We start from the raw sequence: 15,551 nt of genomic DNA, 5'->3' as shown, positions 1-15,551 counted from the left end.
TCTGAATTTACAGAGCATCTCCGAACATGACAAGCACTGTAGAAAATGATTTGATGTCTCCATAGTGTCCGTCTGCATGTAGAAGTTGCGGAGGAAAGAAATCTTTTTATAGCTATGACTGTCACTGTGAGTCCTGCCGTCGACTGTGACTGCCTGTCACTGTGACTTTGCGTCACATACAATATGCTGAGCGCAGGTCGGGAGACGCTTCGGCAGAGCGGTCAGACTAGAATGGATGTTTTGCAGGGAAGAAAAAAAACCGTACTCCTAATGCTGGCAGACGCTCGGCATCCTTAAGGTGAAGCAATCAATCAAAAGTATTTAAGAGGATGTCTGTACTCTAGTCGGGACACATTAAATACATATAGCTTTATAAAATATTTCAAAACTTACCAAAAACTTAGTGCTTGTCAAACTACTGCTTGCAGTGTTTGTAGTTCAAGTATTACTAATGTAAGTTCCATGACCGTAAGTCACACAGTACCAAAAGGCTCAGTCTCAGTTGTGTGTGCCAATGCTGTATGACCCGACACGTCATTCTTTAACATTTTCATGGCGTCTGCTCCCAAGTCTGCCTTACAACAACACACACATACAGACACACAGTCACACACTCATAGAAATGTCCGTGTTTAAAAATAGAGTTGGAGCAAAACTGAGTTTGGTGAACTTTATTTATTGTAGAGCAAATGAGCCCAGCACACAATTTACTTCAAAGTTACTCAGAACAACTGTGTCCCCTTTTGGACAGTTACCTAACGTACCAATTCACCATGTACCATAATGAAATCTGATAACATGAAGTTTTGAACGTAATGAGTACATCCAAGGCTATGTATTAGTAAGATAAGGTTCTAACCGTACGATATTATGTCGATTGGAGGGGCATTCTCAAGGACAGAACCTTACGCAAATTTCTTCCTTCTTTGGCTTTCTAACAAGTTTAGCAACTTCAATGACCCGATACTGTCAGTATCAGATATGTAAGATCACGCCCATAGTGGCATGATCAGATATCTAAGACCACGCCCATAGAGGCATGATCTGGTCAAGTCTCCCTGGTCCATATTAAAAGAGGAACTGATCGTTAGTTTGCCCTCTTTTCCATTGACTCACATGACAGCTGCGTGGTGCTGCCGTGAGGGCCTGCCCTGCGGCAATAAGTTCAGCATATAGACCACATGTTGTAACCAACCGGAGCACAAGACCAAATCTCTCCGCAACAACAAGTAAGAGGACGGTTTCAGATATAAAACCACTTCTCAAGCCACCAACGACTTACTGTGAGTTTGGCTTTAAATGAAATAACCCAATTTTGGGGATTTGTTTGATCCAAAGTTGTATTTTTCTTTAAATCAAAATATATACGACACCAAAAATCTCATATTTTTGTTTAGTTTCAAATTGACCCAAGTAAAAGTAAGTCCAGGGTGTCATGGCGCGCAGCCCCATGGTGCAGTGGTTCAGGGTTCAAATCCAGCTACCGCAGCCTCCCCGTGTGGAGTTTGCATGTTCTCCACGTGTCTGCATCGGTTTCCTTCAGGCGCTCCGGTTTCCTCCCACATTCCAAAAACATGCATGTCAGGTTAATTGGCCGGTCCAAATTGTCCCCAGGTGTGAATGAGCGAGTGAATGGTTGTCTGACTCTGTGTGCCCTATAACTGGCTGGCAACCAGTTCAGGGTATCCCCTGCCCCTTACCTGAAGATAGCTAAAATGGGCTCCAGCAACTCCGCGACCCTACTAAGGATAAGAGGTGCAGATAATGAATGAATGGATGAAAAGTAAGTAATTTTTTAACCTGAGGTGTTGAGTCAAATGTCATAAATCCAATTTGGGTCAAATTTGACCCGAAAGTTATTTGCTTGTATGAATGAAGAACGATCGTAAACAATCCGTCCTTCATGGAAATGCAATTTTCCCTTTTCTGTACCTGCGTTTCTTCTTTCGCAAAAGCATTGTTGTACCTAAGTGCCTGCACTTGAGTAGAGGTACAGATAAGTTTGCCTCCCATTTCCGTACACTTAATGCTTGCGAACGTAGCAGCGCACGATAAAGGTGAGGCAATCCTTCAAAAGGTATTTATGTGTTTGCCTGCGGCCAAACTCAAGTATCACAGCTCCAGTATGAATGAAAGTGTTGTAACTCTTATGGGAAGGGAAATAGCTGCAAGTGACCATCTGTCACGCCGATTCAGGAACCTCGCTAAATCGCGGCTATGAGTGATACATCCCGGGTATCAACATCTGGATGCGCTATCAACGCACTGTAAGCAGTCTCAGCCCGGAATTGACCCACATGGGGTATTTACCAAGGGATCAGTGCCAAATAATCCCGAGGAGTTTAATGAAAGTCTTTTTTTTTTTTGTCTGGAACATTTGGTGTGAGCCGGTTGGCGGAATGCTTGGAAAACAAACAGACAAATAAATCAATTTCTTGTTTCCTCTCTTTTCTTTTTTTTTCTTTTGCAGAAACGAGACTGTGCTGCATCAGTTCTGTTGCCCTGCCCCCGAGCATCCGGAAACTGATGCGAGTGGCACGTCCAGGTAAGATGAACCAATTGTACGTGAGCTGTTGAGAATGATTTATCTACATTTGTACATACAATGCCTGGCAAAATTACTGCCCCCCCGAACAAACACATTTTGTCATTTTTCCACATTTCTGGCTTCAAACTCAAACCTAAAAAACTGAAAATATTTTCTAAGAATCAACATGTGAGACACAATTGTAGAGTTGAACCAAATCATTTTAACATTTTATATTTTATTCACAACGATATAACTTAGAAGTACATGCTGCTGAAATATCGCCCCCCCTCGTTTTCTCAGCTCAGCCAATTGACTCTAGAAGTTTCATGATGTCTTCTGAATGATCCGATGTTGACCGAAATGACCAATAACGACAAACAGAGTGCAAATGTGTGTCATTAAGTCTCAATTTAAATGCACATGTTCTGTGATCGTCTCAAAGGTCTGTGAAAAAGAGACACTAGCAAAATAAAGACCAAAGAACACACCTGGCAGGTCCAGGATATACTAGTAGAAAAGTTCTGAGCAGCAATGGGATACAAGAATATTTTGCAACATTTACACATTTACACACACAAATGTATGTAAATACACAGAAAAACATACATAAATACACACAAAAACGTACGTTAAAAACACACACAAAAACTTACACAAACACACAAAATGTACGTAGGTACACAAAATAATGTACGTAAATACACAAAAAAACGTACGTGACAACACACCAAAACACAAAAAAATTACATAAATACACACAATAACATACTAAATACACAAAAAAACGTAAGTGAAGACAAACCAAAACGTACGTAAACTCATAAAACTTACAAAAATACACACAAAAACGTTGGAAAAAAAATAATTAATTAGATTAGCCTGTTATTGAAAAAAAAAGAACACTGTTATGCAACTGCATTATTCATAACAACGTTTTTACCAAAACTGGTTAGCGCAATCATAAATGTTGGATGAATTTGTCTTTTTTTTCACAATTGCGTCTCACATGTTGTTGATTTCAATTTTTTATTTATAGGTTTGAGAGGCTGAAATATGTCAATATGTCAGGAAGTTCTTGAAGGGGGGGGCAATACTTTTGCAAGGCACAGTATCAGTGTAATGAGAAGGCTGTTAATGTAACAGTTATGGGTGTTGACACATGCAAAAACAATCAGTGGGAATCTAATACTAAGTATGGATGACTGAAAGCTATCTTGTAGATTTTCCTATTTCAGGTGAAGAGAAACCTCTTAAATTGTAAAACGAGAAATCTAAACAATAGAAAAAGCTGCAATCGCATGCCAGGCCGTTAGTTGGCGACACACACACAAAAACAGTGGGGGTTTTTTTCCCCCCGCAAACTTGAAACCTTCTGAAAGCTATTGCTCATTCTTGAAACCGCGAGCAAGCCTAGAATATCAAAACAGATGCACAACTAATTGAAGACATGAAAGAAGCGATCACCTTATCTGAAACGGTGATTGCACTCGCTTGCAGTCCCTGAAACATCGAATTAAATCCCTTCTTTTTACATTTCACGACTAATGTGAATTAAATAATGCAGCCGTAGTCTGCTCTGCGTAAGTCTTTTGAGTGCCCGAGCGAGCCTGAGCCAGAATACATAAATAATGACAGTGGCAGCGCTGATACAAAATCAAATAACATTCAGAAAAGGCTCAGTTCTTTTTACAGTAATCCCTCGGTTATTGCTGGTAATGGGGACTAGAATCCCTCGCCAAAAGTGAAAATCAGCAAAAGCAGCGTTGCATCTTCATAAATGCCCCCAATCACATGCCTATCGAGTGAGAGTATACCAATGCAACAAAATAACTACTATAAATTTGCAAATCCAAAACACAGAACGCAGAATTGCCGTTACCCGTTATACGAAAAGTACAGCGAAATTTTCCCTTAAGAGTAAGAAAGCGATTTAAAGAGCGGCTGGCTAGCTGCACACAACAGTCCGGAATGTAGCCGTTCCCCACGAGATGTAGCTCCAGGTCATCCGTTATATGCGTAATGGATCTGGCGTTGGTGAGATACAGGCTTATGAGAGTTGTAAGCCTTGCCGTAGCAGTAGGCTGGACTGGCAGGCTCGCTATTGCCTCTCCCGATGCTGTCTATGTCATTGCCTGGACCCGATAACAATCCACGGACCACCCCCTGGTGATCACTTCTTTGAGCCCCTCTGACTTTCCTCATTGTCTGATTTAATTGATGAATTTATTTTTAATGTAACGAGTCGCTTATGCTACAAGCTGTTGTCATCCTTCCCAGTTTGTTTTGGGTGAACAAACTGATTTGTTTGAATGGCATACAACTTCCCTAACCTGCCCCCGTAACAGCATTTGCTGCCTGCTGTCTGCTCAGAACACAATGCACAATCTGTTGATATCAATGACAGTAAAGACAATTCAATTCAAAGTCCGCGAAGCAGCGAACCAGCGATAACCGAAGCGCGAAGTAGCAAGAAGTCTGTGTATATTTTTCGCTACAGTCACCTCTCTGGCCTGTTTGGAAGCCACAATCGGTTATGACCGCCGGCCAAACAATTTACGTCGCGGACATAGTGGGGCACAATTCCGCGTTGACTCTGACTCACCTCTGCGTTACTCAGATAAGTGCAGGAGCTAAGCTAGCCTGCAGGGTAGATGAAACTTCTATATTTTTTCTTGTCTTCTGCTCCTTTGTCGGAATAAAACGAGATAAAACTAACCGAATTAACCTTTTAGAGCTTTAAGCCATTTCATAATGAGTATGTGAAATCGTTGTGTGGTGCTTCAATGAGAATTTGTTCTCCTTAGTTTATGAAGTAAAAGTAATCTGAATAATGTGTAAGACAAGTGGTAGCTAAAGCTGAGATGAGCAGGTTCTGTATAGATTTATTATTACAGATTTTTCTTGGAGCAAATGAGCTACAGGACTATAGTTTTTATGATTCACGAGTGCACAGTCAAAGGGCTAACTATCACTTTTATACTGGGAGGGGAGGCCATGGCAAAAACCAAACCTGAAGTAGAGAGGCATTTGAAAATTCCCACTCCACCCTAAGCAAACTGAAGTGGATTTTTGTCCAAACCAGTTTTAACACAAAGTGATATAACGAGCCTATTTTCGGGGTACAAATCAAGACACGGCTGAGATAATGGATAATCAGAATAATCAGAACCAAATAAATGAATAAATCATGAAGTTAATTATTTATGAACAAATGAATGAAGAAATTATAAATCATGACTATGTATGCAGTCACACTTGTCAATATTCCAACAGTAGCATAACAAAAACATCATAAAAAATCTGACGTGAGAATATTTGCTTTGAATAACATACTAACTGTAAAATGTAAAACGTAAACACAAGTAGGACCACCTTTGAATTCTTTAATGTTAAGTTCCCGTGCCAGCGCTGTTGCCTTCCTTTGAATAGTTATTGACACTTCTACTTGCTGCTCTTTGTTCAACAACCCACTGTTCAAGTGTGTCCTCTAACTGTGGACAGCTTGCTTTATTGCCACGGAAACTTTGTTTAGTACTTGGCCATCGATTCATTAATGTTGAACTTTCTTGCTGCTGCTCTATTCCCGTGTTCTACTGCGTGACTGATCGCCTTGAGTTTAAACTCTGCGTTGTAAGCGTGTCTCTTAATAGGAGTAATTTCAGGGTCTTTATACAAACGCACAAATAAAAGAGAATCGTTGTTTAATATTTCCCAGTATGCACAGCGCACTTCTTCTTCTACGCGAAAAATGGAGTCGGTGGCTGCTTACCGTAAGTTGCGAGACCTTGTAATTCAATATTGATCCATATATAAGGCGCACCGGATTATAAGGCGCATAGTCAGCTTTTTTAAAAAAAATCGGATTTTATGTGCGCCTTATAGTGCGGAAAATACGGTAATACCTCGCTACTTAGCGCTTTTTACCTGACAGCTTTAGTGCTTCATGAATTAAAAAAAAAATCTGCAATCCATTATTCACAATTGCATATTGCTGCGATTGGGGGCAGGCAGAGCACATTTTTGTCGACCTGGTGACTCTTGACTGGCCGTGATTTATCCATTATCCCTGGTCGACCATTGGTGAGAGCAGAGGCCAGCACAGTGAGTTTTTTTTTTTATTAGGGCCGCTGAAGCCTGCCATTGTGGCTCACCTGAAAGGTAATCCGCCACCACTTAGTGCTTTTTACTTTGCAGCCTTTGTGCTTCATGGGTTAAAAGATATTCTGTAATCCATTATCCCAGATTACATATTGCTGCAAGTAGGAGAGGCAGAGGGCATTTTTTGTCAGCCTAGTGTCTCTTTTTCCACCAATAAGTGGACGGGCCTTTTTTGGCTGTGATCCTTTATCCCCTATCCCATACTGCTGCAAGCAGGGACCAGCTGACTGGACTTTATATACTTCGTGGATTTTTGCATATCCGGGGGGTTCTGCTCCCCATTGACTGTCATAAAAGTGCGATTACAGAATAAATTTTTTCGTTTTTAGTTTATCATAAAAGGCTTTAAACCACAAGACACATGTCTTTTGATGGTGTGTTTTTTTCCCTTTATATTATTGACCCTCAATGTTATTTTATGAAAACCCAAGAATAACAAAATAATATAAAAACGGCCTTTTTTAATATGTTCTAAATGAAATTTTGTAGGTTGCTTTAGCCTTACAATTGATTTTTTTCTCCCCTGAACATCAGTCATGTCTGTCCTGTCAATGCAAGCTAGAGTTATTCTTCTGTAAAAAAACATTTTGAAAATAAAAAGAATATTGTGGTGAAAGACATTTTTATATAAAAACAGACTTTGTTCCAAACTTGAAAGTAGCAGCCATATTACACAGTTATATAATTGTCTGTTAGCAAACTGTTGTTGTTTATTCTTCAAAAGGTTTTATTTTTTTCGTTTTTGGCACACTTGGGCTTCCATATCTGCCGACTCAATTCTAGATACACTGCCATTAGTCACGCTATCACAAGAAATGATCTCCTGGCTTATTGTGTCCTGGTTTGTTTGTAACTAACGACCATCAAAGCCATTGTAAGTCTCCAACATGGCCATTACGTGAAGGTTTATTATGACACTGACCGCACATTTACCAAATGTGTGCGTGCGAATTGCGGTTACAAATGTAGCCTCGTTTAACGCTTTGTAACAAATAGCCATCAGGGCCTTGAGGTTATTGAGCGGACAGGCCTTCTAAACGAGCGCCGATATCATCGATATTCGACTGCCTCCAGCAACGTCTGTCCCTGCTGTGTAGTCACCACGGAATAGGACGCCTTTTTTTTATGCGTGGGCCCTTTTCTTTTTTCCCCATTATCTTCAAATACTAAATTGGATTTACAGGTGGCAGTAAAAACATCAAATAGAGGAAATACAATCAGAATAGAAGCCAGGGTGAACGCATTTCTTGTGACATATCCTGTAAATGATCATCAATATTTATATTTTTATGATTGGCTGCCAGAGGACAATGTTTTTTCATTTATATGCCCTTAGTGTAATTCTTTTCAGCCAATTTTCCAGCAAACTAATGCCTTTCCTTGGATCTTTTTTTACTCAAAACAAATTAAAACAAAAAACAAAAAAAATGATGTTAATAAGAATAATATATAATTCAATTGAATTGTTTTTTATTATCAGTGATAAGAACATAAAAGTGTATGCAATGAGGTTAGGCATGGCACTCCAAGGCACACGGAACACGTAATACAAACTTGAAAGAGAAAAATGAGAAAAGACTGTCAGAAAATATGTACCATGTAGTGCATAGACAATATATATGGTTAATTGATGCTCATTCTTTTTTTTTTTTTTTTTTGCTTTTCCAGTATTTCATTATTATATATTTGAAGGTTCTTTTTCCCAAACTAAAACACCTATTATTTTGCCATTATTTTAACTTATTTTTGTATTAAAATAAGATTTTAGAATTTATTTCTCCCTTAATTAGAAAAAAAACTAATTTAAAAATTAAAGTAGAAAAATACTAATTTATACCGAGGATTATTTTGAAAAAAATGATCTCTAAAATGAGAATTAAAAAAAAATATATATTAACATTTATTGAGTCAAGTCATGTTTATTTATATAGCCCTTAATCACAGGAAGTCTCAAAGTGCTCACAGACTATTGCAAACCTCAGACTTTCATTACACCATCACCTGATCTAAAACCTACATGAGGTCAAGGAAAATGTACTTCAATTATTTATTTATATTTATATTATTATTTATATGATTATGTATTTATATTTATTTATTTACACTAATTTTGAAGATATTTTAGTACTATTTTTACGAGCAAGTTTAAAAATATAACTCTAAAATAATAATCCGAATTAAAAACATTTTTTTAATGCACATTATTAGTACAGTTTTGTGCTCCTTTTATGTAATACATTTATTAATTGGCTAAAGTAAAAATACGGAAATATAAGAACAACTTGAAATGAGCAAGTTATACACTTGTGGGAAAACAATAAGAAAGAGTATATATATATATATATATATATATATATACACACACACCATACTGTATATCAATCCATCCATTATCTGCACAGATTATCCTCATTAGGGTCACAGGATGCTGGAGCCCATCCCAGCTATCTTCGGGCAGTGGGCAGGGAACACCCTGAACTGGTCGCTGGCCAGTTACAGGGCACACAGGGACAGATAATTCACTCACTCATTCCCAATTTGGACCAGCCAATTAATCCATATTTTTGGTATGTGGGAGGAAACCGAAGTGCCCAGAGGAAACCAATGCAAGCACAGGTACAACATGCAAAGCAAACTCCGCACAGGAAGGCTGGTAGCTGGATTTAAACCCATGTCCTCAGAACTGTGCCGTGGACGCCCTAGCCACTCAGCTGCCTTGACGCCTATCGTACTGTGTTTTTTCAAAAATAAAGCACAGTACTCCTGGAAGTGCATTTAAAAGGAATGTGTGTATTATCTAGTGCCTCCTTGTGGAGTTTTTATGTTCTCCCCCTGCTTCCGTGGGTTCCCTCCGGGCACTCCGGTTTCCTCCCACATTCCAAAAACATGCATGTCAGGTTAATTGGCCGGTCCAATTTGTCCCTAGGTGTGAATGAGCGAGTGAGTTGTCTGTCTTTGTGTGCCCTGCGACTGGCTGGCAACCTATTCAGGGTGTCTCCTGCCCTCTGCTCGGAGATAGCTGGGATGGGCTCCAGCACCCCTGGGACTCTACTGAGGATAAGCGATGCAGATAATGGATGGATGAATGTATTATCATATAATCATTCTTTTAAATGCTCCAGGGTCTGGAAAGCAAAAACTTTGCGAAAGACTGTTTGGTCACCTTGAGTCTGTTAGTTTGTATATCGACTCGTTTTAAGTTGCACTCCACAGTACAGCGACATCTACCGGTCAAATAATGCACAATGTCCCATTGAAAACCAATAGCGTAGGAAAGCATCCGATTGGAAGTCAGATCAGAATTCCTATCTCCTTCCGACTTGATACAGATTGCACATTTGGCAGAGATTTCAATGAGACATTGCTTATGCCATCAAATACGTTCTGAAGCTTACACTGTATCCACGTTCAATCTCATCTAATCAGCTTGCAATTTAAGAAGCTTACAGGGGGAGGGGGGGCTTCTTATTACATTCTGCTGTCTTAAATCAGGTGAAAAATTGTACACTTTCCGTCTTTATCATGATACCATCTGAGATGGGTGCGTTCCAACGATGAACGTGTAGAGCAAATAAGCCCAGCACAAAAATGACTTCCACCTTCTTTGTTTCAAATAACTCCCTTTGGAATGGATGAAACGACTGTGTCCTCTATTGTACAGTGCCCGGACGTACCAGTTCACCATATACCATAATGAAATCTGATACCATGAAGTTTTGAATGTAATTAAACCATCCAAGGCAATGTATTGATAAATAATGTTCTCACTGTACGTAATTATGTCGATTAGAGGGCCATTCCTAAGTACAGAATATCATGCAAATTTCTCACTTCTTTGGCTTTCTAACAAGTTTAACAATTTCAAACACTGTCACCCGATAATGAGAGTATCAGATATCTAAGACCACGCCCATAAAGGCCTTATCTGGTCGAGCGTCACTGGTCCATATAAAAAGAATTGGCTGAGCAATAGCCTTCCTCTTTTCTTCTACCTGGCTGGTTCGTTTCGCACAAAGGCCGCACAAAGCAACCATGCGAGCCTGCACTGCGGCCTTGAGTTTAGCACATAGGCCCTACGTTGCGATCATCCAGAGCACGAGACCAAATCTCTCCGCAACGCAAGTAGGTGACGGCTATAGATTTAACTCCCCAAATTGACTAGCATTATAGCGGAAACTTTCTTTTTGTGCTAGTAACTTCCAGATTTTTAGCGGTAGAAAACTCCCAAAATCTCCGGCGCCTTCCCCACCCCTTTTTTTCTATAATTGATTCACTGTGTTAATAAACTGTGTGTCCTATTTCAAACGGCCTGGTTCATTGATTACATTTTCTTGGGATTAGTAATTCATATCAGAACTCAAAGAACTCAAAGTAATAACGGAATTTGATTTTCTTATCAGCGTAGGAAGTTCCAGCATCCTTTAGAAAAAGAAAAAAAGATTTATGGTGGAGCACAAGCAACGCCTAGAGGCAAATTAATTTACTGATTGCAGTAAAAAATAATTTGTTCCAATCATAACGATTTTTTAAAATCTAAGCTAGAAAAATCCTGACAAACGTTTAGGATTTCGAGAGCTTCCTACCGTGTTCGTCTCCTCCCACTGCAAGTAACAAAGAAAATGTGTTCAGTGGAGCGCAGTGTAAAAAGAAACAACCATTTAATTTTAACATGGTGCTCACGTGATGCTCTGCAGTGTGTTTAAACGTATCGTGACTCATCCACTTAAGCACAAAGAAGCATCTTTCTTCCACATCTGCGGTTAGAAACCGCGGCACGGAAACCTCAGACTGTGTAAATTGTGTATGAATGCGGTGTTCATATTGTATTTTATATACAGCATTTTTTAATGGAATACAACAAAATAGTTTTCCTTTTTTCCTCCAGATTAATCAATTTTTTATTGATTCGTTTTTGCGGTGTGTCATTTTTTTTACATTTTCTTATAATTAATAATATTTTTACAAATAAATACTTTCATTGTGTTCTATACAATACACAGGGTTGGAAGGGTTACTTTAAAATTGTTATCGAACACAGTTACTAATTACATGTTGAAAAATGTTATCATTAACATAATCCGAATACTTTTGGATTAATACCATACCAACTATGCTAATAAAACACAAAATAAATTAATTAAATATCAAAATATTTTGCAGAATATTATGCATGTATTTATTACAGTATTAATATTTGGGAGCGGATGATGTCACATTTAGCCTGCAAGTAGGCGGGTTCATGATGTTTCCCCCAGTATTATGGAAGCTTTTGTTCAAAGTTTCAATATAGTTTTGTAAATAATCAAAAATAAAACATCATAGACATCATATTTATTTATCATTGCTCGCTTGAGGCAGAACACGCATGCCATCCTAGACAGCAGACGGGACCTGCGATTATCAAGACATGTCTTGGAAAACCAAATACCTTCTTTTAAAACCAAACTTTCCTTTTGACTCCACTCAGCGACAATACGATTCACAATGTACCAAAAACCCAAACTAGATGATTTTCGGCCTGATAAAATTCATTGGAAATCTCGGTGATCCGAGTGACAAGCTATCAGGAATCGAACAGGGATTATATTCATCATTGAGCTTTACATTAAGGTCACGGAAGGAATTTGATTATTCTTTTGGTCTTGACTGTGAACTGCTAAAGTTTAAGAACTATCCTGTGCTTTTAGCAAAAACCAATTGATTTTGGGATTCCTTTAACTCAAGTCCATTGAAATTGTTTGCTTATTGAATGAACTGTCTCGTCGTTGATTACATTTTTAGTGCATTGTTGTGTGACTTTAAATGATGACAGAAAAAGAGACTCAGTTTGATCTGGCTGCGTAAATTCAAATTGAATTTCAAAGTGCTTTTTGGCATATGTACAGTAAAGAACCACGATTCCCTTCACAATGAAATTCTTACTTTGCTGTCCACACAGTTGCCAGAGTAAAAATAGAAACTAAGAAACTATATACATGGATACATTAAAGAATATTACGAATATTAAAAAGATAACTCTAGATGGGTTAGGGCAATAAGATAAAAATAAGATAAAACACAGTTGAAAGTGACAGAAAGTATGGTCCAGTTCAAAGTGTCTGTGGTGTATTGTTCGATCAGCAGCCGTTTAAGAGTCTGATTGCAGAGGGGTAAACAGAGTTCTTTTGACGGGTTGTTCTGCATTTCTCGCTCCTGTACCTCTGCCCTGAGGCAAGAAGTGTAAACAGTCCATGTTGTGGGTGGGTGGGGTCCTCAATGATGGAAGCAGCCTTCCTGTGGACTCTGCGGTGGTATATGCTCTGCAGAGAGGGCAGTGGAGTCCTGGTGATCCTCTGAGCGGTCCACGGCTGTGATACCGCGGTACCAAACAGTGATGCAGCTGTTCAGGATGCTCTCCACGATGCAGCTGTATAAGTGTCTGAGGATCTTGCTTGACATTCCATACTTCCTCAGCCTCCTCAGGAAGTACAGTCGCTGTTGAGCTTTCCTGGCCAGCTTTGTGGTGTTGAGGGTCCATGTGAGGTCTTCAGTGATGTGCATGCCGAGGTACTTAAAACTGCTCACCCGTTCTACTTCAAGCTCCAGGATAAATAGTGGCGGATGAGGTCTACTCCTCTTCCTCATGTCCACTATCATTTCCATTGTCTTGTCCGTATTAAGGGTGAGGTTGTCGTCCTCGCACCATGTCACCAGACTCGCCACTTCCCTCCTGTTGGCAGCCTTGTTCCCCGCAGTGATGCAAATTGCTCAAGTCTTACGTTTTAAATCCCGTAATATATTCGGATGTACTCTAATGTATCCTGATTCGACGCTCACTCTCTCCTGGCGCGTTCCTTTCTTGTTTCCGTTCTATTTGTGATCGGACGTGATTGGCTCTAGTTCATTGGAGAAACACAATGCTCCTCTTGTGGCCTTATTTCAGAGCAGGATATTGGCTAGCGAGCAACAATAATATTGCAACAATAACGTGAGGAAACTCTAAGCGTGTGCTTAGAATGGGATATCGAGCTACGCGGGAACGAAAAAGTGTTTTTGAGGACAGGCAAATCGCAATATTTGTCAAGCAGTGATCAACGTTCACAGGGGACATGTTATGCAAAATTGTCTTTTTAATAGCTCGTATAAAAATAGCTGCACCTCTGGAGTGTCTGCACGCCAATCAAGTGTGAAATTACACTGGCAATCCTTTTTTTTTTGTGAGCTGTGTATTTCCCCAAAACGATTCTGTGAAAAAAAACTTTTTGTGATTTGACACTGAGTCAATGTCAAGTCTCGAAATACAAACTTTGCAATACTGGGTTGCAATATTTCCAAACTATTTGGAGCTGAGGGTGAGAAATCCTGGCCAATGGGCCGATCGTGGAGACCCATCAATTTTTCTCATATATGAATAAATATGTATGCAGGCATCTACATGTTATATTTATTTTTTATTTGTTTTTAAGTAGATTAGTTTCATCAAATTGGTTCAACTTGGGTGCTAATTTTTTATCTTTTCATCTTTTCTTTATTCTTTATTCTTTATTTTTGTATGTGTTTCCTTGCTGTTGGTCACCCCTCTCAAGGGATATGACAAGGGTAGATAGATAGACATCAGTAAAACTGATGGAAAAACCCTACTAGTTTATCCGGAGGATTGCCTACACAGCAGATTTTAGTGAATTGTTTTTATCGTTTTTGATAGTTTAACATACTTAAATCAAGACACACGCACTCTCGTGTTTATGGAGGTTTCTTTTACTTATCATCTACATAAGAAACTTGAATAGAACCCAAAACAGGGATAAGAAAATCGAAAAAGAAAGATAGAAGTTGAGATATCGTCTGGCACTGTTAAGAGAGTTAAACATTGTTGGCATAATTATTGCTGCAGATAGAACTTAAGGCCCCTGGGATTTATTGTAATTTGATAGAATTCCCCCTAAAATCACACCAGTCTAAACCTGACACCAGGAGATCGACTTTGTTCTCGGTTTGCTGATGGTTGCAGGCAGTTCTGATGTTTGAGACTAGTTGTAAAGAACCTTTTGGACTCAAAGAGCAATGAAAGCAAAATATGTTGATTTTATTTTGGGAAAGAGCCAGTCCATATATTTTCAGACAGAATTCAACAAAACCGCTCAACCTGCTATTCAGAAAAAAAGCTTTTTCTTCAGCACATTTTATTACACTGTGTGATATTTGATGATTTGATCAAATCTATGAAATAATAATAATGCCAGAGCCTATGTCCCTTATCAACAAATATACCACTCTAAACTTGTCTCCCAAGATCGTTCAGGCTCATTTTGACCTTCATTTTTTCTTTCATAAATAATGGTTTCCAAACAAGCTGCAAGCAGATATTTTGTGAAAACGTCCCGAAATTCTGCAAATGAGGATTGCGACGTATTTACTTTCAGCGCAGACGGTGCAGGGCGAGAGACATGAAGGAATGTTTGCGCTCTTTGCATAGCTCTGCCCATCCCTACCGCTCACCCAATCACATTACTCTGGGTGCTCTTCTGGTGTTTTGGCGGTTTTACAGTTTGTTTGGTGGATTTTATAAGGTGTCTCAACAGTGAACGCGGATTATAAAACTATAAAGGATTCCGTAGCGGTGTACAGCCAAAACAAATTATTTTTGTGTGAAACCTTGACTTCAAACTGAAGTTTAAATGTGCCCTTTAGATACATAATGGACCACACCAAAAGGCATTTCCCAAGCATTTCAACAGGCTTAATTAATCAACTTTGGAACGACACGGAGAAGGTTTGCATGCAATCAATTTTGTCTCAGAGCCAAACGTACTCATTAAAAGAGCCACATATGGCTCGCAAGCCATTGGTTCCCGACCCCTTTTCTAGACGGTAAAACTGCAGT

At 39.2% G+C, this 15,551-nt stretch overlaps 1 protein-coding gene across 5 annotated transcripts in view; it reads left to right on the top strand.

Annotated features, from left to right (window-relative positions):
• Positions 1-15,551, top strand: part of iqsec3b (IQ motif and Sec7 domain ArfGEF 3b) — a 95,465-nt gene that overhangs the window by 11,044 nt on the left and 68,870 nt on the right. For all 5 annotated transcript variants that reach the window (XM_088340296.1, XM_088340295.1, XM_088340299.1 and 2 more), the window contains exon 2: positions 2,471-2,545. In XM_088340296.1, the coding sequence (XP_088196422.1) occupies positions 2,471-2,545 (75 nt within the window). The remainder of the gene's footprint in view (positions 1-2,470; positions 2,546-15,551) is intronic.

The sequence above is a fragment of the Urocampus carinirostris genome, chromosome 7 (assembly GCF_059441175.1).
Source record: "Urocampus carinirostris isolate Australia breed hairy pipefish chromosome 7, RoL_Ucar_1.0, whole genome shotgun sequence".
Taxonomy (NCBI): domain Eukaryota; kingdom Metazoa; phylum Chordata; class Actinopteri; order Syngnathiformes; family Syngnathidae; genus Urocampus; species Urocampus carinirostris.
The sequence above is the reverse complement of the archived record's forward strand: the minus strand, read 5'-3'. Positions and strand labels throughout refer to the sequence as shown.